General features: G+C 51.1%; 1 protein-coding gene across 1 annotated transcript in view; it reads left to right on the top strand.

Annotated features, from left to right (window-relative positions):
- The window catches only part of LOC120875958 (guanylate cyclase D-like), a 58,555-nt gene that overhangs the window by 16,792 nt on the left and 19,616 nt on the right, over positions 1 to 22,147 (top strand). Inside the window, 6 exon segments of the mRNA XM_040257695.1 lie at positions 3,301 to 3,450; positions 6,712 to 6,863; positions 7,536 to 7,767; positions 15,426 to 15,606; positions 16,524 to 16,622; positions 17,970 to 18,064. Of these exon segments, the coding sequence (XP_040113629.1) occupies positions 3,301 to 3,450; positions 6,712 to 6,863; positions 7,536 to 7,767; positions 15,426 to 15,606; positions 16,524 to 16,622; positions 17,970 to 18,064 (909 nt within the window).

The raw sequence follows: 22,147 nt of genomic DNA, 5'->3' as shown, positions 1-22,147 counted from the left end.
GCAGCCAGGAAGTAGCAGGTCCGGGATTGACAGCCCAATGCAGGGGTGACCCTGGGGTCCCCGAAGTCTGAAGAGCACTGTCCTAAGGGCCCTGAATGGCAGCATAACTCACAGACCCCATCTGGCTGTTCACCTTCCCACCCCCTCAGCACATATCTTTGTGCTTCTGGGGTAATCACTCACACCTTCCCTGTCATCACTTGGTCTTACACATTTTTTTCTCTTCAGACCCCAGTGCCAGGGCCCAACTTCAGAAACACTGCGTCTGTGCTCCCTCTCAGGGCTCCCTGGGCTCTGTGCTGCTCTTTCAGTAGCCTGTGGCATCCTCTCCACCCCAGCTGCTTCTGTCCAATCCCGGGGACCTGGTCCACGGATACCCTGCATTTCAGCCTGCAGCACAGGCAGTGATGGAGTGATGGAGCCCACTTTCCTCCCACCCCAGATGGAGAATCTACCTCACAGGGAGGCCTGGCCTCACTTCTTTTCTCCACTGAAGTATTGCTCCATGAATCATGAGCATTCCAGGTCCCAACTTTATGGGGTGGAGGGTTGGGAAGGGGAAGGGCTTGATCACACCATTTGTTCAACTCTCCTTGGCTGCTCCCACCCACCAACTCGCTGACATCTGCCTGCTGAGGGGGTGGGAAGGTGAACAGCCAGATGGGGTCTGTGAGTTATGCTGCCATTCAGGGCCCTTAGGACAGTGCTCTTCAGACTTCGGGGACCCCAGGGTCACCCCTGCATTGGGCTGTCAATCCCGGACCTGCTGCTTCCTGGCTGCACTTTTCCTGGTCTCAGGGAGTGAAATGTCCAGAGCACAGCCTTTGGGGGACATGGACTTGAGCCCAGCTGTACACCAATTCACCTCATGACTCTAAGTACATCTCTTTCAGACTCTGAGCTTCAGTTTTTTTCATTTGTAAAATAGGGACCATGATGCCTAGCTCCAAGAGTATTTGTGAGGATTCAGTGAAATGCTTTAGACATGAGCCTGGCACACGCTAGACCCTGGGTGGTTTTAGGGGTATGCGAGTGGGGAAGAGCCCAGGTTCTTTCCACTCTCCTACTGAGAAGCGGACCTCCTTGCTCTAAGAAATAGCATCCTTTAAAAAAAACGATTAATTAATTTTTATTTATTTATTTATTTTTGGCTGTGCTGGGTCTTTGTTGCTGTGAGTGGGCTTGTCTCTAGCTGCAGTGAGTGGGGGACTACTCTTGTTGGGGTGCTCAGTAGTTGTGACTCACGGGCTCTAGAGCTTGGTCTCAGCAGTCATGATGCCTGGGCTTAACTGCTCCGCAGCATGTGGAATCTTCCCTGACCAGGGATGGAATCCCCGTTCCCTGCAATGGCTGGCAGATTCTTAACCACCAGACCACCAAGGAAGTCCCAGAAATAGCATCTTTTTAAGATTCTGTGGCGGGGGTGGACACTTGTGGTTTCCTAAGCACTGTCGTTTGTGTTATGCCAATGGACAATGCTGTGAGGTGGTAAGTGCACTCTTCAGAGACGAAAGCAGTGAGGCTCAGAGAGGGGCAAGACTCCCCAGCGGGAAGCTGTGGGTCTGGGATCCCAGTGCGCTCAGTGGTGTTGCCCTAAAATCTCCTGGAGTCATCCAGAAAGCATCTTTTCCACAGACGATGCACAGCCTCTTGCCAGCAGGACTGATCCATCCCAGTGATGGGCTGGATGTGGACAGTGGGCTCAGCATGGGGAGGGAAAAAAGAGATCTGGCCTGGCCTGGGCTATGGGTTCCCAACATGACCACCTGTGAGAACTCCACTTTAATGACCAAAGAGTTTGGAGCCTCATATGCTACTATCTGACTTTTAGTATCTGGTGACTGAGAAAACGCCCAGAAACAAAAATCTGCTCTGAAATATGCAACACTTTGAAATGGATCTGTATTTTATTCATCACAACACCATTAGAATGCTTTTGGAAAAGAGCTGGACATGTGTGTGTGTGTGATATTATGGGTTCCATCTGTGCACACTCCTTTATAAACATATACAGCTTTTTAGATCCTCTACTCAGAGGCCCTCAGGGTCTGACACCTGCAGACTGGGAGCCTCTGGGTAGAGAAAAAAGTGCAGGCCGGGAGGCTATCAGGCCCAGTACTAGCATCTACTTTTTACTGGCCCTGTGGCTCAGTTGACCAATGTTACCACCTCCTTGGAACCTCAGTTTCCCTGTCTGTAAAATGGGATAGTGAGTCATGGGCTTCCCCCAACAAGGAGGTTGGCAAAGGGAAATTCAGAGAGAAGCTTCTCTTCACTCTCCAAGGAACTTTCTCTCCAAGGAACCCACCTCTTTGCCTCCTCTGAGGAGGGGCCCACCCTGTTCCACCCCTAACGGCCTGTGAGGTCTGTCCTATTATCATTAGGTGAGGAGATTGAGGTTCAGAGACATAGCTTAGCTTGCACAGGATTAGAAGGATAATCTTGACATCTCCTCCTGTGCCGCTGAAGGCCTGAGCTTTGTACCCAGCCTCTCCTCCTCCCGGTGTGCCCATGAATCTCTCAGCTCCCTGAGGCACCCTTAGGGCTGCCCGAGGTGGGAAAACCAAGGCTCAGAGTGATAGCAAGTGACAGAGACAGAGCTGGATCGCTGATGCATCAGATCTCGACTCAGGCTGTGGTCTTTATCATGTGGGCTGGGCACAGGAAGAGCCACAGCAGGGATTGTCCTGGGGAAAGAGTCATGATGATGGCGAACATGCAGGGCAGAGAGTCTTGCCTCACAGTTGTGCAGAGTCCACACCAGATGGCCTCTGGGTGGTAGGGCTGCCAGACAGACCTGCAGTGCCTAGGTCGTGAGCACATTCTCGGACATTGCTGGCAACAGAGCAGCAGCAAGTTGTGCAGGGTTCACGGGCTAGGGTGAACTTAGCACCCCAATATCTAGCATCCGTCATTTCCTTCCTTAGCACTCATCTCACGAAGGCAGTTTGTTAAGCCCACTTCATAGATGGGGAGACCAAGGCTCAGAGAGATGGCTATGTTGTTCACCATCTCATGGAGAGGTGGTGGTGGATCCAGAATTCAAGCCCCATTCTCCAAGCTCCGAGCTGAGACCCCTTCCCCCGCCACACTGTGGAATGGGCCCAGGAAAACAGCAATCCTGGACCGCTGGCCAGCATGCCCTGGAGCAGAGAACAAGTGGCTGAGAAACACTCTCACAGCCTGATATCCACACCCCACAGGCCCACCCTGCCCTCCATCTCAGGATCCCAGGCCAATGCCTTACCACCAGCCATCCTGGGGACCTCAGCCCCACTGGCCGGTCTGTGTTTCTTGCAGAAATCATCAGGAAGGTGGTCTCCCCGTCCCCTGTGCCAGCCCCTGGTGTCCCCTGGCCATGGGCCACCTGAGTGCATCCAGCTAATGGAGCAGTGCTGGGAGGAGGCTCCAGAGGACAGACCCAGTCTGGACCAGATCTAATATAGCCAGGTCAGTGCCACCAGAGGAGCTGGCTACTCACAAGAAACAGGGAATCAGTTCACCTCACTTTGCCCAGTGAGGGCCCCCCTATCCCGGGGCCTGGAAACCCTGTGCATAGAGGGGGCAATGGGCCAGCATCATCACTCCTGAGGGTGGAACCCGAGATCTACCATCTGAGGGAATCTTTCTCAGAACTCCAGGTTCATAGACACTCCCTTCCTGAGTGCCAAGCTCCATGCTAAGTCCTGTGTTTATATTTTATACCCCCCTGATAGCCCTCCAAGGAAGCATTGCTATTATCTGGGGTTTACAAGACAGAAACTGAGGCATGGCAAGGTGATGGGACTTGCCAAAGGTAACCAAGGAAGTGAAAGGTGGGGCTGGAACATAGACCCACGTTTGTCTCTGCAGCACTGATGCTAGGAACTCTGACCCCACACCAGGCCTCCTGGCACCAGAGCAGAGGGGCCATTTTCAGCCATGGAGGCAGCACTGGTTCCTGCATCAGGGAGTGGAAGGTGTGGTGGGGGGTGCCCCTCCCACCCCCGGCCTGCCCTGGGGACTGCACCGGGAGGGGTGAGGCAAGCCTGGAGTTTGCTGGGTGGACATGGTGTGTGTGGACCTGACTGAGCCGGCTAACGGCTCTCACAGGGCCAACTCATCAAGCCTGCGGTGACAGCTTTTGTGCCTCCTGTTTCCTGCCCTCCACTCCCCAGCCACAGTGGAATTTTGCCAAGGAGAGGTTCATGGAGCCGGAGGGGCATCCAGACAGGTGATGAGGGAGCGAGAGATAGGAAGCCAGGAGAAACGCACAGGCACCCTATGGGAAATCTGGACCTCAGAGTGAATGAGCTCTCAGTGGCCCCTGTGAGGGTGGGTGCAGACCTAGGCCAAAAGCACAGTTCTCAAAACACCAGCCTAGAATCTTTCCAGGGTTAGAGATTGCCGTGGCTAGTGAGGTGGGGAAGAAGACTCTTACCCTGAGAGGGGTGACTGTGGGGAAAGCCTGCATTAGGTTCAGCGGCAGAGAAGGCAGAGGCTGGCACGTGATGTACTCCACGTGCAGATGAGAACCATATCACACTGTGGGGAGGCTAAGGGTCGGAGAGCCTGCATTCAGACTGTGCTTCCACTTACCTACTACTTGACCTTGGCCAAATCAGTTCCACCGCTGAGCCTCAGATCTCCTTAGGTGATGTCTAAAAGGACTAACTCTGAACCAACTGGACACACTGGTGGGACCATCAAGTGAAATAACTAAGAAATTTTTAAAAAAGTATCTTTTCTGAGGAGAGAATGAGGAGAAAGAGCACTGACCCTGGAGCTGAAAGACTTAAACCGTGTTCATAGAAGATTGTTCTGGGAGTATCAGCCAATATAACTAAGCAAGAAAATGAACGTTGTAAAGAAAGAAGAAAATGGGCTTCCTTGTGGTTTAGTGGTAAAGAATCTGCCTGCCAATGAAGGAAACGGGTTCAATCCCTGGGTCAGGAAGATCCCTTGGAGAAGGAAATGGTAACCCACTTGCCTGGGAAGTCCCATGGACGGAGGAGCCTGGCGGGTTACAGTCCATGGGATTACAAGAACCTGACGTGACTGAGAAGCTAAACAACAACAACAAAGAAAAAAATAATTGTGTTTGCATATCCTATGATTTTGCTCCTGAGGGCAATGCAAGGGAAACAATGGAAAACACACTCCAAATGATAAAATAATTCAGTGGGGTGGCTGGTGATAAAACTGATATATAACAGACCTCTGTTTGAAACTCAGTTCCACCATTATGTTGTTCTCAGCAAGTTGTACTTCTCAGATCCTTTGTTTCTTCATTATAAAATGGGAGTCCCCCTTGCAGAGTTGATCTTACAGTCAGCTTCTTGTCCATGTTGCTGTCTCAGGGTCAGCAGCTGTCACACCCATGGCAAGTGACCTAAAGCTTGTGCCTCTGCTTCTAATGGGCAGTACAAAATATGTGCTTTTCAGGGGCTGCTGACACTCCCCACCTTACAGACATTTGCCTGATAAAAGCAGTATTAATAAAGGTTGGAATAAACACCTACACACACACACACACACACACACACACAGGTCAAGATGCTGGATTTAGACAGGAATAAACTCTTCCACTTTGATCATCATTAATTTGATTTTCCTACTGATTGCACTTTGGTAAGGTACAAACCACACTAGGGAGAGTTCTAGTACGTCTCCTTAGGAAACAAGGTTTTCTCTAACGTTGTTGTTGAAGGTACAGTTTATAATATCATCTTACAAAGACCTAGGAGAGGTACTTATCTTTGCTCAGCACCAGCAGTAATTGTGTTCCTTCTGGGAAACTAGTTTAATGCACCATTGTCTCACAGACTCCATATATTATGTAATTGCTGTTTCCCTCTTTTCTTTGTTGCTGCTGCTAAGTCGCTTCAGTCGTGTCCGACTCTGTGCGACCCCATAGGCGTCAGCCCACCAGGCTCCCCCGTCCCTGGGATTCTCCAGGCAATAACACTGGAGTGGGTCGCCATTTCCTTCTCCAATGCATGCAAGTGAAAAGGGAAATTGAAGTTGCTCAGTCATATCTAACTCTTAGTGACCCCATGGACTGAAGCCCACCAGGCTCCTCCATCCATGGGATTTTCCAGGCAAGAGTACTGGAGTGGGGTGCCATTGCCTTCTCCTTTCTTTGTTGCTAGGGAGCTTATATCCAAAATTGTGACCAAATTATAGCCTGCATTTTACATATAGACCTCACTCCTGGATTAACTTCTTTAGCTTTTGCTTTCCTTTTCTCAGTGCCCTTACATATTTATAATTTTGTTTTGTAAAAAAATTTTTTTAACAAAGACAGAAATAAAGAGGTAGAAATAGATTATATACATGAACAACCTACATATAACACTTCTATGTATCTACCCATCTATCCATTCACCCAACCAACTTATCCTTGAGAACAAAGAATGCCTATTCCACAGTGTTTTTGTAAGAACCAAAGTGTTTGTTAATGGTGATACAATGCTGGGCATGGGTTCCTTTGCAAAGTCCTCTCCATGCCTGTCTGCCTCACAGAGAACTAGCCCATTTTCCCTCCCTGCTGTCTCTGCTTTCCCTTATCAGAGCTGCCACCCTTTGCCTATTACCTACCTGATCCCCACCATCCAACTCTTCCGGGCAGGGACTATATCTGGTTCATTCCTGTGGCCTAGATTCTCAACCTGAGGGCCAAGTGCTCTGCTGATCTTCATGGATAAATTGGGATTTTCATTCTATTTTCAGTTCAAAAGCATCAACCAAGGCAAGAAGACCAGTGTTGCTGACCCTATGCTGTGGATGCTGGAGAAGTATTCCCAAAGCCAGGAGGGCCTGATCTGGGAGCGGACTGAGGAGCTGGAGCTGGAGAGACCGAGGATAGAAAGGTTGCTGCCCCTGTGAGTGGACTTGACTGTGCCTCTAGCCTCAGTGCCTCTGACCATGGGACCTGGGAGCTGGGACATAGCAGGTACCCAGTAAAGCTGGGTTCCATTAATTGGTTCAGTTCATTTGTTGTTTATTTATCCATCATATTTTCATAGAGTCCTTGCATACTCTATGAGCATGGGACCTGGGAGCTGGGACATAGCAGGTACCCAGTAAAGCTGGGTTCCATGAATTGGTTCAGTTCATTTGTTGTTTATTTATCCATCATATTTTCACAGAGCCCTTGCATACTGTATGAGCATGGGACTTGGGGATCTGGGACATAACAGGTGCTCAGTAAAGCTGGGTTCCATGAACTGGTTCAGTTCATTTGTTGTTTATTTATCCATCATATTTTCATAGAGCCCTTGCATGCATTGGGCACTGTGTTGTGCACATGAGTGTTGAACTTCTGCTGCCTCTTTCCTTTGGGAACAAGGACGAAGTGCAGTGTCCCCCATCTGACTTCAGAGGAAGTAACGTCCAGAGAGGGAAGTGCAGTGTCCCCCATCTGACTTCAGAGGAAGTAACATCCAGAGAGGGGCAGGGGAACCAGCACAGAGCAGACCTGTCCCAGACCCCCTGACACTCATCCCAGGACTTTCCCACAGATATCCCTCCCTCACTTCCAACTGTGGAAAGAGGGTCCTCCCACCTTGTGACTCTGGCCCTTCCTATCCCTTCAGGTCTGTGACTGAAGCTCTGAAAATGGGGGCAGCCGTGGAGCCAGAGTACTTTGATCAGGTTACCATATACTTCAGTGACGTGGGCTCTACCACCATCGCATCCCTGAGTGAGCCCATTGAGGTGGTGGGCTTGCTCAATGACCTCGACACACTGTTTGATGAGGTTCTGGGCAACCATGACGTGTATAAGGTAAGAGGACTATGAGGCAGGCAGTCCATCTCTTTCTCTCTTCTACACTGTGTTTGCATCATACCTATATTTCCAGTCATTTACTTATGCATCTTTTATCAATAAGCTATTGCTGTGTAACAAACAACCCCCAAACCCAATAGTGTAAAACAGTACGCATCTATTCTTGCTCACAAGTCTATAGGTCCAGCTAGAAAATTCTCTGGATTCGGCTGGGCTCACTCATACATCCACATCTGTGGTCAGTGTGGGTGAGAGGCAGCTCTGCTGATTTTGGCTGGACTCTGGGTGCCTTGGCTGAGACAACTCAGTTCTGGTCCGTATGGTACCTCACCCTCCAGCTGTCTAGTTGGTATTATTTAAAAAGTGTGGCAGAGTTCTGAGAGAGAAGGCAGAAGTCCAGAAGTCTCTTGAAGTCTAAGCTGAAATTGGGTACATTATTTCTGACATATTCTATTGGTCAAAGTAAGTCAAAAGGCCAGCCCAGATTCAAGAAGTAGGAAAATAAATTCTACTTGTTCCAGGTGAGGGTCGACAGATGAATCAGCTTCTGTGCCTGCCCACAGGGTGCTCTCAGTGCTGTCGGTAAAAGAGAAAGACAACCCACTATGAAATTGATGATCTGGGGAGGCAGAGGAGGCTGAGAGGGTCTCTAATCCAGCTAGGAGTAGATGTTTAGAGTAAAGGAAGGCAAGGAAAGCTTCCTGGAAGAGGTGCTGTCTTCCTAGCATTGTCCATCCTGGGTGTGGTTGCTCAGGGCAAGCAATGGGGTAATAATGTACTAAATTTTGAGGCTTGAGAGGGTGGCCCTAGTAAGTGTGAGAAATGCTAAATGGGCTTTGATGGCTGGACATGAAGTGGGCTATCAGTGGAAGTGGATGGGAGACCCTGGGGGGGGCAGCAGGGGCCTTGGCAGAGTCATCAACCCCCTCCATGAACTAGTCCCTGTGTACCTCTCAGTCCTGGGTTTGAGACACCGGCTTCTGTGTCACTTTGGTTTCCCCTCTCTGGGCCTCTGTTTCCTTATCTATTAATATAAAACAGGAATAATGATTCCTGTCCCAGGGGGTTCATAGACGATGGGCAGATTGTCTCCCCCTGGTAGAAATTCTGTGTAAAGCTGTGAGCCTGTGAAAGTGAATAGCCTTCTGCCCTCTCTGCCTGCCACGGGGGCCTTCCCAACCCAACCCTGCTGCTATTCTGATCCCATTGTTTGAGGTCCCAGATCAGCCTCAGACATGGTGGAGGAGGTGGGGAGGAGCTCCCAGGAGACAGCCATACCCTGGCTCCCCTGTCCTTTGCCTTCATTTGTGACCTGTCAGCCCCCTTCCTGCCACAGCCCTCCAGGAAGACTGGGGCTGGAGAGGGCCAGGCCCTGGGCTGAGCTGAAGCCAGGAAGGGAAGCGTGCATGGGTGGGAAGTTTCAGAGGGGAGAACTCACTCTTCGAGGTGCCAGGTAACCTGCTGATAGCATTACACACAGTATCCAGGCAGCAGTAGTCACCAATATTTATTGAGTGCTTACTGTATACCACACACTGGTATGCAGTCTAGATGCCTTATATGTATTGTACCATTTGATCATCATAACAACATAACAAGCTATGAGGTAGGTACTAGCACCCCTAATTTACAGATGAAGAAACAAGGGGTTGAGCAGCTGTTCTCAGCAGGACGTGAAGCTGAGACTTGAACTTGGACATTTGGGTCCTGAAAACTAGCTTCCTCAGGGCTCATGGTCCTCCCAGGACCCAGACCTCCTCAGGATAAAGCCACAGGGTCACAGGTGGCCCTCCAGGAGTGGGCCCCGCCTCCCTCCACAGTGACTCTCTCTCTGCCTCTGCGCCCTCTGCATTCCTCACACAGGCTTTGCTCTCTTGCTCTCTCTAGCCACAAGGTCCTCACACATGCTGTTCCCTCCTCCTGGAACCCTGCTCACTCTCCTCTTCTGCTCCCTCCTGGTGTCGGGTTAGCTTCCCTGCCCTCGCACACCTGGTTAGAAGCGCTTGTGTGAGGCTCGCAGAACAACCCCTGGATGTGTCGGTTCCAACCTAAACCACTCTGTCCCCAGTGCTTGGCAATGTCCAACATGTGGTGGGTCCTCAGAAAATATGTGTTGACTAAATGAGGAGCTCACTAAGGCCCAGAGAGGGAAATGACTTGCCTGAGATCACACAGCTGATAGGTGACAGTGTTGAGGCCTGATAGAGGCCATGACTAAAATAGGCTGGAGCAAGCATCCCAGAAACAGCTGAGACACTGCCCAGGCGGGATCAAAATTAATTACCCCCGATGGGAGGACTCAGCCTGTCAGCATGCTCCCCGTAGCCTGGTCTGTGCCAATCGGGATGAGGATAGATATCTCCTAAGAAAGCCTGCGTGTGTGAAAATCTAACCAATTAGTAGATGCAAAGAAACCCTTGTAACCAATCCAACCTTGCCAATTCCCTGTCTTTGTCCTAAACCTATAAATACTACTGTAATCCAGGGCTCGGGGCTCTGGCTTTATTCCACTGTGTTGGATGTGGCCAGGGCCCTGGCTCAAGCTAGCAGTAAATTCCCTTTTTGCGTTTGCTTTGCCGTGGATGTCTTGTTCTCTCAGTTCTGGGGATCGGGACCTTGGGCAGAACAACAGAGCCAGGACAGGAGCCTGCCAAGTTCACCTCCACTGCCCAGATCTGTCCACTGCCCCACACTGACCAGCGGAGACCTGAGTGCTGATATTCCTAGCACACAGCTTCCCTCCCATTTCCTATTCAGGACTCCACGCTCCTGCCCCAGCCCAGAGCCTGAGGCATTCTCTGTCATGCTGGCTGTGTTCCCCTCTTGCCTCCAGAGCCTAGGAAAAGATTCCTCATCCCGCCTTGCTGGGCCCTGCTGCTTTGATGTGCCCTGAGTCACTCCTGGCCTTGTCTCTTCCTCTCCTGCTGGTCTTTTCTCACACATGTGTCCGTCTCAGCTCTGAATCATGCTTTCTGATCTGCTCTGAACTCTGGCCAGGAGGTCTGCATCTTTCTGGCAGAGCGGAATGAAATAAAACAAGGCCTGCACACCCGTCCAGATGTGGGGAAACGGGAGGCCAGTTCCTTCCCAAGTGCAGGCGCCTCTCATCGCTCACTCAGCTGCCTTGGATTCCCCTCCATTCCAGCAGGATCTGGTTACTGCTCTTTAATCCAGTCTGGGCTGGGAGGCAGCCAGGCGATCATTTCCTGGTTCCCCAGGGGTCTGCAATTCCCTCCCAGCAGGTACTGAAAGAGCACTTTCATGGACAGAACTCCACAGCAGGGCCCTGTGGGCTGCCGGGTTGGGGGGGTGGCTGGGGGATGGCGGGGGGTTGCGTGCGGAGGTATGGAGGGAGAGTGGGGAGGAAATGGGCTTTTACTCCAGTCCTCAGCCCAGAGGGTGAGCCTGGCCCCGCCCACATGGCTGAGTTACTCTGAGCACATCACTTCACCTCTCTGAGCCTCAAGCTTCCATTTGTAAAGGAGAGGTGAAAGTGACTCTGGCTTAGGGTGGTCCTGCAGATTGAGCAGAATGTGAGAGAAGGTGCTGTCGTTCACGCCAACCGATGATGAGCACAGCATGTTCTGGCATTGAGGCCTCCTCCTGAAAGTACCGAATAGAGGGCGCCAGTGGTGAAGAATCTGCCTGCCAATGCAGGGCATGCAGGAAATGCGGGTTCCATCCCTGGATTGGGAAGATCTTGTGGAGGAGGGCATGGCAACCCACTCCAGTATTCTTGCCTGGAGAATCCCATGGGCAGAGGAGATTGGTGAGCTATAATCCATGGAGTCGCAAAGAGTCAGACATGACTGAGCACTGAACTCACACAGACGCACCAGTTAAGCATCAACAGAGGATTGACCTGGCCTAGGGATTGTCACAGGATATCTCATTTAATCCTCGCAGTGCCCCTCAGAGGGATGGATTATCATCCCTACTGTACAGATAAGGATACAGGCTCAGAGAGGCAGGTGACTCACCCAAGGTCACACAGCAATTCACGTCTGTGTCTGTTAGTATGGAAGCCTCTCCTCTGGCTGTGTTCTCTCTGCTGCTAAAGGACCACACCTGGGTACAAGGAGCTGCAGCTCCCAGTTGCAGCTGAGTGGCCCCAGCGACAGAAGTCTCTGGTGATCGTGTTTGGGAGTCTGAGCTCCTAGAGAGCAGAGCCTGTGCCTGGTCACCTTTCTGCGGCTAGAGTTGTAGGATGGTTATTAATTACATCAAACTCTTCCTTCTCGCTCAGGTAGCAGGCAGGTGGGGGGCTAGAATTCAGCTTAGCAGCTTGGAGAATGTAGGCTGGATGTGTGGCCACCTTGGGGCTTTCTCCTGCTCCTCCGTGCCAGTTTGGACCTTGGGTCACCCATCTGAGGCAGTGCTGGGTGCCTAGAGTGAGTGTACTGTTCCTGAACTGCCCCGGCACACCTGGTGAGCTGGGAGTGGGGCCAGCGAGCAGTAGGACTCTTGGGCTGCCTCTGGAAGGCAGGACTTGGCCCAGACATCCGTGCTAACCATGTGCAGGGCAGGAAAGAGGGAACCCTGCATAGCAGGCAGATTCTCCCCGCGAGAGAGAGAGAAAGGGCCCAAGCCATGTGCATCAAGAGGCAGCATAGAACACGGGCTCTGGATTTGCACTGCACAAGCTCACATCTGTGCTGTGTGATGGTGGCGAGTGACTTAACCTCTCTGGCCCAGTTTTCTGTTTGCAAAATGGCACTAGCACCTGCCTCACAGAATTTTTGGGAAGATCAAAAGCATTAATATTTGTAAAGGGTTTGGAATTGTGTCTGTCATGTAATGACTGCTGTGTAAGTATTTAAAGGAGCACTTACTTAGTGCTTTTTCCCATCTTGCCAGTCAGATAATGCGCTCGTCCTCCTGTGTGGAAGAAGAGGGTGGGCAGAGGGAAAGCCAGGGCTTGCTCATATTCTTCTCTCTGGGTTGTGAGGTGGGAGGGCTCTCCTCTGGGGAAATGTGCACAGCAGGGGGGCAGCTGTGTCCAGCCCACAAGTAAGTGCTGGGTGGGTGACAGTGAATGATGGGAGGGAGATGGAGGGCACAGCCCCGAGGAAGGAAACGTGTTTCCCAGCTGATGATGAGGGAGGATTTATGGTCTCAATATGATGTGAACTGGGCTGATGGAGGGCCCAGATCTCAACAGATAGAGAACATTTCAGGGGCGATCAGGACCTGGAGATGAGCAAGCGCTGAATGTCTTTGTGGAGAGCAGAAAGGTTCCCATTTGGCTGAAGCATGGAAAACCAGTAGCAATTGTTGGGAGTAAGTCAGGGAATTCCACAAATCATGGGAATCCCTGATCGCTAGCTCCATGGGGAGTGAATTTTAAGTCATTGGCTATAGGGAGCAAATTTAAGTATCTGAGCTCAATTGGGCGTGATTAGGGCAGATCACTTCTGGGTACTGGGGCAGAGATATCCCAAGTGAGGGAGAGGGAAAGTTGGGGGACAGAGCTAGGAGGGCACAGTCCACGGCTAATGACGGGGAAGGAGATGTATTGAGTTACAGCACCCCCTGTGGACATGGGAAGCATCATCATTATTATCACTGTCTCAATTGGGTTCAGTTCAGTCGCTCAGTCGTGTCCGACTCTTTGTGACCCCATGGACTGCAGCACACTAGGCCTCCCCGTACATCACCAACTCCCGGAGTCCACCCAAACCCATGTCCATTGAGTCGATGATGCCATCCAACCATCTCATCCTCTGTCGTCCCCTTCTCCTCCTGCCCTCAATCTTTCCCAGCATCAGGGTCTTCTCCACTGAGTCAGCTCTTCACATCAGGTGGCCAAAGTATTGGAGTTTCAGCTTCAGCATCAGTCCTTCCAGAGAATATTCAGGACTGATTTCCTTTAGGATGGACTGGTTGGATCTCCTTGCAGTCCAAGGGACTTTCAAGAGTCTTCTCCAACATCACAGTTCAAAAGCATCAATTCTTTGGTGCTTAGCTTTCTTTATAGTCCAACTCTCATATCCATACATGACTATTGGAAAAACCATAGCTTTGATTAGATGGACCTTTGTTGGCAAAGTAACGTCTCTGCTTTTTAATATGCTATCTAGGTTGGTCATAACTTTTCTCCCAAGGAGCAAGCATCTTTTAATTTCACAGCTGCAGCCATCATTTGCAGTGACTTTGGAGCCCCAAAAAGTAAAGCCTCTCACTGTTTCCATTGTTTCCCCACCTATTTGCCATGAAGTGATGGGACCGGATGCCATGATCTTAGTTTTATGAATGTTGAGTTTTAAGCCAGCTTTTTCACTCTCCTCTTTCACTTTTATCAAGTGGCTCTTTAGTTCTTCTTCACTTTCTGCCATAAGGGTGATGTCATCAGCATATATGAGGTTATTGATATTTCTCCCAGCAATCTTGACTCCAGCTTGTGCTTCATCCAGCCCAGTGTTTCACATGATGCACTCTGCATATAAGTTAAATAAGCCTGGCGACAATGTACAGCCTTGACGTACTCCTTTCCCGATTTGGAACCAGTCTGTTGTTCCATGTCCCAGGTGCTAAGGGAGAGTGCACGCGCTTGGCTGGAGAGAAGGCTCTGCTCTTCAGGTCCCATGATGCTGGCAGGTGCCTGCTGAAGGAGGGGCAGTGCAGGAGCGGGGCTCTTTAACTTGCAAATGAGAAGATTCAAGAAGTAGAGTCGCTACCTTCAAGCTTGGCTGGCCTGGCCTGTAACAGGGGAGAAGGCCATGGCACATATCTGTGTCCCCAGGAACTGAAACGGTATCTTCAGAATAGAGAATGAGCTTGAGAATAGGAAAGGTTTGTGGCTTGAGTTCAGAAGGTAGAGCTGGAGCCAGCAGGTGAAGGCAGTTGCCATTCAACTCAACTTTTGTAAATTAGAGTTGCACTGTCTATGAGGTCGCACAGAGTTGGACACGACTGAAGCGACTTAGCAGCAGCGGCAGCAGAGGGAGAAGCAGCCACCTCAAGAAGGAGATGTGAACAGGCCCAGACAGCCACTGGGAAGGCAGATGGGTGGCCTTTTAAAGTCCCTCCTGGTTCTAAGACTCTGGGATTCTATTGTCTCTAAAACTGTTAGTGCAGGAGATGATGATGGTGGTGATGGTGATGGTGGTAAAGACTGAAGTCTCTGCTTATTGAACATCTATGATGAAACTGCCCCTTTACTACTTTATCTTTAATATGCATTTCATAAAAGAGGAACAGAGGCTCGCACAAGTGAAGCAGCCAGACTAGGGTAAATGGCAGACCCAGGGTTTATATCCATCTATCGGATTTCAAACTCTACATTCTTGGAGTACACCTTGGAAGATCAAGGGTTGGGGAAGGAGGCTATGTAGCCAATATACGTGTGCTTCTCTCCAGATGAAGCCCTGATCTGCTGCTGCAGCATTGTGCAGTTGGGACACCCGGCTCTGCGGCCAAGATGCTCATGGCCTGGGCTCAAAGGAGATGAGACAGGCATGGTTACCTTCAATTCAGACAAAGGTGATCTTAAACATGCAGATTTAATCATTGCCAGAGAGGCTAGGAAAGACGCCACTGTGGGCTAGAGACTCGAGGGGTGGGCCAGGGGTTCCTGAGAGGCGGCCTTGTGTGGCACGTGGATCAGTCCAGGGAGGGGAGTGCTTGTACTGGAGCACGAAGCCTGTGACTTCCAGGTGGAGACCATCGGGGATGCTTATATGGTGGCCTCGGGACTGCCCGGGTGCAACGGGAGTCGGCACACGGCCGAGATCGCCGACACGGCCCTGGACACCCTCAGCTCTGTGGGTGACTTCCTGATGAGGCATATGCCCACTGTGCCCGTCCACATCAGGGCTGGCCTTCACTCAGCTAAGGGCTAGGGGCTTTGGGAGCCTCCCAGCCCTGCCTGAGGTGCTGGCTGGGGCAACCCAATGGGTTATGAAATTCTGAGATTCTAAAACTCCATAGTATAATTTTTTAAAACAAGTTTCTTCTATTATTTTAAGCTTCTAAGATATTATAAATCAAAGAATCTGTTTTGCTTAGATTCATTTTTTTTTTTTTTTCGGTCTCAGCATATGTCAAGGGCATCTAAGTCCCTGGTGAGAAGCTGATAGAAGAGGCAGGACAGAAAACTTCTGTGGTCAGGCAGACAACTAAATATCTGCGGGGTGGGGACTAGGAGATGCCTCGGGGTTCCCACTATAGTATATTCTTCTCATGCCCCTACCCCATAAAGTTCAAACTTCTCAGCCCCACACAGCCTCCAAGACCCTTGCTAATCTCTGCAGCCTCATCTCCTGCTTGGTATTCCATCCATACTCAGCCACTTGCAGTTTCCCACAGGCATGTGGGCTCTCTGCTTCTGTGGCTTTGCACCTGCTGTTCCTTGCCCACTCATTTTCATATCCTTCAAGACTCAGTTGATATACCGCCTCCTCCAGGAAGTCTTCAAGGCTGGGTCAGACTCCCCTTTCTGGACTGGCACAGCTCTGGTGCTTCCCTCATGACATTGGTTATAGTTTACACATCTCCCCCTACCAGGCTGAGGGCTCCCTAAGAGAAGAGCCTAGATTTTTCTGTGTCCTCCTACCCCCAGCCCAGAGCCAGGCACAGATGTCACCTCTTCTCTGGGTGTCGCTGGAGATGCCATATAGCTTCATCCTCACCCTGGAGCTGGAGCCCAAAATGTAGGGTGGGGACAGCAGTTTAGGGGGAAGGGTGAGAAGGACTAGACTGTTGCAGGGACTTCTCTTGGGTCTAGGAGCTCACTGGGCACATTTGAGTTTCAGGGCCCTGCGTGGCAGGGGTTGTGGGTCTCACCATGCCTCGGTATTGCCTCTTTGGGGACACTCTTAACACCGCATCCCGGATGGAGTCTACAGGGCTGCGTGAGTGTCTCATACTTCTATTCTCTCCAGGGAAGGACTCTCTCAATAACCACTGCTGCTGCTGCTAAGTCGCGTCAGTCGTGTCCGACTCTGTGCGACCCCAGAGATGGCAGCCCACCAGGCTCCCCAGTCCCTGGGATTCTCCCAGCAAGAACACTGGAGTGGGTTGCCATTTCCTTCTCCAATGCATGAAAGTGAAAAGTGAAAGTGAAGTCGCTCAGTCGTGTCCGACTCTTAGTGACCCTATGGACTGCAGCCTACTAGGCTCCTCCATCCATGGGATTTTCCAGGCAAGAGTACTGGAGTGGGGTGCCATTGCCTTCTCCAGCTACAGCCTGGCTGTTTGAACCAGTGCTTAGTAACCAAGCCACCAGCGGATGGCAGCGTACCCTAGTTACCAGTAAAGCCACTGCAGTATAAGGAGATGATGTATGTCGCTTATTTAAAAAAAAAAAAAAAACTTAGCACAGGGCTTTTGTGATCTCATGAGAGGATTAGCAGGGAAAATAATGACTTGAGGGGCAGGAAACCTGGGTCCTCTGCTGGACCCAGCATGCACAGTGTCCTTGAGCCAAAATGCTCTTTCTCTAGGTCTGGGTTTCCCCATCTTTAAAATGAATGGGCTTCCCAGGTGGCTCAGTGGTAAAGAATCTGCCCGCACTGCAGGAGACGTGGGTTAGATCCCGGGATCAAGAAGATCCCCTGGGGAAGGAAATGGCAACCCATTCCAGTATTCTTACCTGGGAAATCCCATGGACAGAGGAGCCAGGAGGGTACAGTCCATAGCGTTGTGTAGTCAGAAACGACACACACACACACACAGAGTGAGTGGACCCCTTTCAATTTTTTAAGATGCCATTTTAGCCACTTCTGGCATCAGGAGCCACTCTGATGACTTGATTATAGCAGTGAAAAAGCTCAGCCTCTGCTCTGGCTGCATAGATTGTGTGCTCTCTGATGTCGTTCCATACGCATCTTGCTTAACCAGATGTGGTGGCCTTAGTAGGGAGTCCTGCCCTTAAAAGTAAAATAACTGCTTATCTGCACTGATCAGCCTTCAAAGACTTCCCTACAAGTAGAGATTATGTTCTGACTTCAGCTTGTGTTTTGACTTCAGCTTGTGTTCTTCTTAACCTCAATGCATGTAATTTGCTTTTCCTTGAGACTGCTGCTTTAGTGCCCAGCAATCTACTGGGGGACAAGAGGGCCAGGCAAAGGGCATTGCATGAATCAGAGTTGTGTGCCTTGCTGGCTGGAACTGGGGGCTGTTACGGGCGCTCAGTGATTTTATCAAACACTAGGTATGCTCTCACCAGGTAGTAACTTGACTATTACCTTTCTCCTTCGCATACAGAATTCATGTCAGCAGAAGCACCTTCCAGACACTGCTCAGCCTGGATGAAGGCTACAAAATTGACATCAGAGGGCAGACTGAGATAAAGGTGAGAGACTTTCTTTCCTGGGATTGATTGGAAATGTCTCCCGAGGTCCAGTTTCTGTGGGCAGTGGGAGAGATTCTCACCAGACAGATGTCGCTGAAGCAAGGCCAGCCTGGGAGCTGACCACCTTCCGTGTCCTCCTGACTCCCCGAGTTCTGCGGAAACGTTTCTTCCTGGGAGCCACACCCTCATGTGGCTCCTCATGAGAAGTGCCAGGGCAGAGAAGTTACTTCTACTGATGGCCTACCTGGGCAGCATACTGATGCCCAACAGATATTAACATATTTATTACCACAGGAATGATGAAAGGAGGATCCATGTCCCTACTGTATAGTTGAGGAAATTAAATTAGAGATGCAAAGAGATTTGTCCAAAGTCACAGAGTTGATCTTAGATCCGGTAGCTCCAAAGCCTATGCCTTCTCCATAGCACTGCTGGGCTCCTACTCATCGTTCAGAACCTGAGCACAGACCTCAGCTCTCACTGAAGCCTGCCCTGACCCAGGAATACTCTGCTTCTTCCTTTCCCCCAACAATAACTATCCTGTCTTCTCTGCGCACCCACCAGTCCCACGGCTGACCCTCTGATGTTGTAGAGAGATGCTGGGTTGTCCCTGCCCATCAGCTCTGAAAAGGCAGGGATTGGTCTGTCACCTCTGTATTCTTTTTTTTTTAATATTCACATTCAATAATGGTACCATCCTATGAATGACTTTTCTTCCTACCCTATCCCCTGTCATTTCCCCAATTCCTCAGGTAGAGCCGGGCCTGCTGAGTGACTGAAGCAGCCAAGGCCTTTAAAGGCTGAGGGCTGTGACTGGGCCCCAGCAATTGGGTGCCCCATGGGACTGACTTCATTACACAGTGAGATGTCAGAGCAGGAGAGTGCAGCTCAGAAATGAGCAGTAACTTGCCCTGGGTGACATAGCCTGAGAGGGCCAGTGTAAGTGGAACACTTTGCTCCGGAGGCTGAGGTTATGAGAGAGTGAGCTGGAGTAAGGGCAGGCATGACTTGTTCAGGGGAGTGGGTGCTAGAAGGCCTGAGGAGCAGAGGATTCTGATGACAGGAGGGGACACAGAGTGGGACTGGGGAGGGCAGCATGCCAACCTCAAGTTCTGTGGCCTGACCTGAGGGATCCAAGGGTCTATACCCATCCCTAGGCCAGGCGGGACATGAAACTTCTAGGACAGCCAGCCCTGATCCCTGTAGCCCTCATGGCCCCTCCACTCCTAACCTCCAGGCAGCTGCACCTCCACCCCAGGGAAGACCACCGGAACCTTGGGCTATTCGGGAGACTCAGATCACAGAATCCTGGGATCTTAGCGTTCCATGTCTGCTGGTTATAGAATTCAAGTTTCATGATTTATTTACTTCTCTAGTGGATAAACATAAATTCATTGAATCCTCACAACAACTCTGTAAAGTATTTAGGAAATGGAGGCACAGAGAGGTGATGTAAGTTGGTCAAAGTCACACAGCTAGCAGGTGACAGAGCTAGGATTTGGACCCAGACAGTCTGCCTCCAGGCTCTAGGCTGCTCTCCCAGCGGTGGGAATCATGCCTCTGCCCTTGCTCTCTGCTTAGGGAGGTCTGCTAAGCTTTCCTCTCTCTTCCAGGGGAAGGGCTGGTGGGGAAGGCGGGCTTCCCCAGACCCTCCCCACACCTCTGGACATCAAACCAGGGTGAGTAAGAGGAATTTCCCCCCAAAGCTTGGCCTCTTTTGTTTGAAATTTGACACTTGTTATTTTTCTAATTATAAAGGTAGTACCTGCCTAGTGTGGAAAACTTGGAAAACACAGGATTGTTTCATGACTAAATAATCTCCATCTTTCCGCTCCTGAGAGACAGCTGCTGTTAGTACTTCAGCGTGGTTCCTGCCAGCCTGTTTCTGGGAGGTTTTTCATGAATGAGATCATTCTGTCTCCATAACTTCTCATTCTGGTCTGTGTTCTCTGCTCAGTGTCCTGAGCGCCCTTCTGTATTATTCAGAGCACTTTACACACACACTCATTCTTATAGCATCGGGATTGCAGCATGTGGGCACCACGATTGGCTCAACCTCCCTCTTGTCCCCGAGCATGGAGACTCTTCCCATTCTGAGCTGGTTAGAGGTGAAATGAAAGTGTTAGTCGCTCAGTGTCCCACCCTTTGTGACCCCACGGACTGTAGCCGGCCAGGCTCCTCTGCCACGGAATTCTCTAGGCAAGAATACTGGAGTGGGTTGTTGCCATGCCCTCTGTTGCCATTTCCTTCTCCAGGGGATCTTCCCCACCCAGGGGTCAAACCTAGGTCTCCTGCATTGCAGGCAGACTCTTTATCATCTGAGCTGCCAAGGAAGCTCAAGGTGATACATTGATAAATATCACTGGGCATTTGTCACCATTCAGACTGTTTCTGCAGATGAGGAATTTACAGATCATATTTTAGGAGGTCAAAAGAAGCAAATTCTCGGATAGCTGGTGCCTGCCTTGCAGTTGGGCTCTTCCCTTTGTCCCTCTGTCCTCTGCGATCCTACGTCCTTCTCTGAGGGCAATGTGGGTGAGGTAGGAGGGTGCTGTGCTGTGCTCAGGCGCTTCAGTCATGTCCGACTCTTTGCAATGCTATGGACTGCACCAGGCTCCTCTGTGCATGGGATTCTCCAGGCAAGAATACTGGAGTGGGTTGCCATGCCCTCCTCCACGGGACCTTCCCACCCAAGGATTCAACCTGGGTTTCCTGCATTGTAGACAGATTCTTCACCATCTGAGCCACCAGGGAAGTGTCCCCCACGCCACCCCCAACTTCCTATAAATAATAGTGAGTGAGTGATAAGTCGCTTCAGTCATGTCCAACTCTTTGCACCCCCATGGACTATAGCCCGCTAGGCTCCTCTGTCCATAGCATTCTCCAGGCAAGAATACTGGAGTGGGTTACCATGCCCTCCTCCAGGGGATCTTCCCGACCCAGGGATTGAACCTGGATCTCTTCAGTCTCCTGCACTGAGGCAGATTCTTTACTGCTGAGCCATCGGGGATGCCTGGCAGGGGGGTAGCAAGTACATTTTACTGTAACATGCTGTTTCTCACTCCCTTCTACTGGAGCCACGGGCAGTCTGCAGAGGCCAGAGGGCACAGGTGCTGCCTCTTGTTGAGAATTAGTTTCCTAGAAATGAGGAGGACCTAGGGACCACAGGGGCCCATGGGCTTATTCCACCAGTGGGCAGCTGGCCTGGGGATGGACAGAGTCCCATCAGGGGCCCACAGCACAACCACATCAGAGCTACCTGAGCGGGGCCTTTCCTTCATTAGAACTTACAACTGGCTCCTCTCAGCATTTCCAGGACAGGCCCCATCCCACGCTGCCCCCCTGCTATCTCTCAAAGATGAGAAACCCCATGTGGGGCAGACACAGGCTTCCTGGGAAAAGACCAGTGCTGAAGCAGCCTCGGCGGCACATCCTCCGTGTGGAAGGACTGGTGTGGACAGGGGCTGAGGGCAGACGGTGGCCATTCCTTACCCCCGCTGCTGGGGTACCCCAGGCCTTGGGACCCCAGGGAGCCCAGGCAGAGCCGTGCCCCATTCGTCTCCATCCCTGGGGTCCAGCGAGGAAGGAAGAGAGGGACACACACACTGGCATATGGAGAAGCCCCCAGGGTGCAGAACACACAGAGGTGCCCCCTTTAAAAAAAATAAAGGACACTCCAGACTGCTGGGTGCAAAACCAGCTTGTGTTCACAGAAGACTCCACAGAGCCTTGGGTCCTTCAACTTGGCAGAAGGCTTGCTGGGTGAGGACCAGGCTCCGGCTGGGCTCTGTGACCTGGAGTAGGCTCTTGACCTCCCAGGGCCTTCCCCTAGGCAAGTGGCTGCAGCCCCCTGGCCCTGCTCAGTCCCTCCAGGTCCTGTACTCCAGCCGCCTTTCCAGCCCCCAAGAGCCACTGTCCTCTGACCTTACTATCCTCCGCAGCGGCCTGTTTCTGCTTCCACGTGCAGACACTTTTCTCAGAAGGCCCATCTGCTGACGCTGACCTCACTTCCTCATCACCCACTCCCGCCCGGCCCCCGCAGCCTGACTTCCACCCCCACCCACCCAGAAGGCTCTGTGAGGT

The sequence above is a fragment of the Oryx dammah genome, unplaced genomic scaffold (genome assembly GCF_014754425.2).
Source record: "Oryx dammah isolate SB20612 unplaced genomic scaffold, SCBI_Odam_1.1 HiC_scaffold_17, whole genome shotgun sequence".
NCBI classification, from domain to species: domain Eukaryota; kingdom Metazoa; phylum Chordata; class Mammalia; order Artiodactyla; family Bovidae; genus Oryx; species Oryx dammah.
The sequence above is the reverse complement of the archived record's forward strand: the minus strand, read 5'-3'. Positions and strand labels throughout refer to the sequence as shown.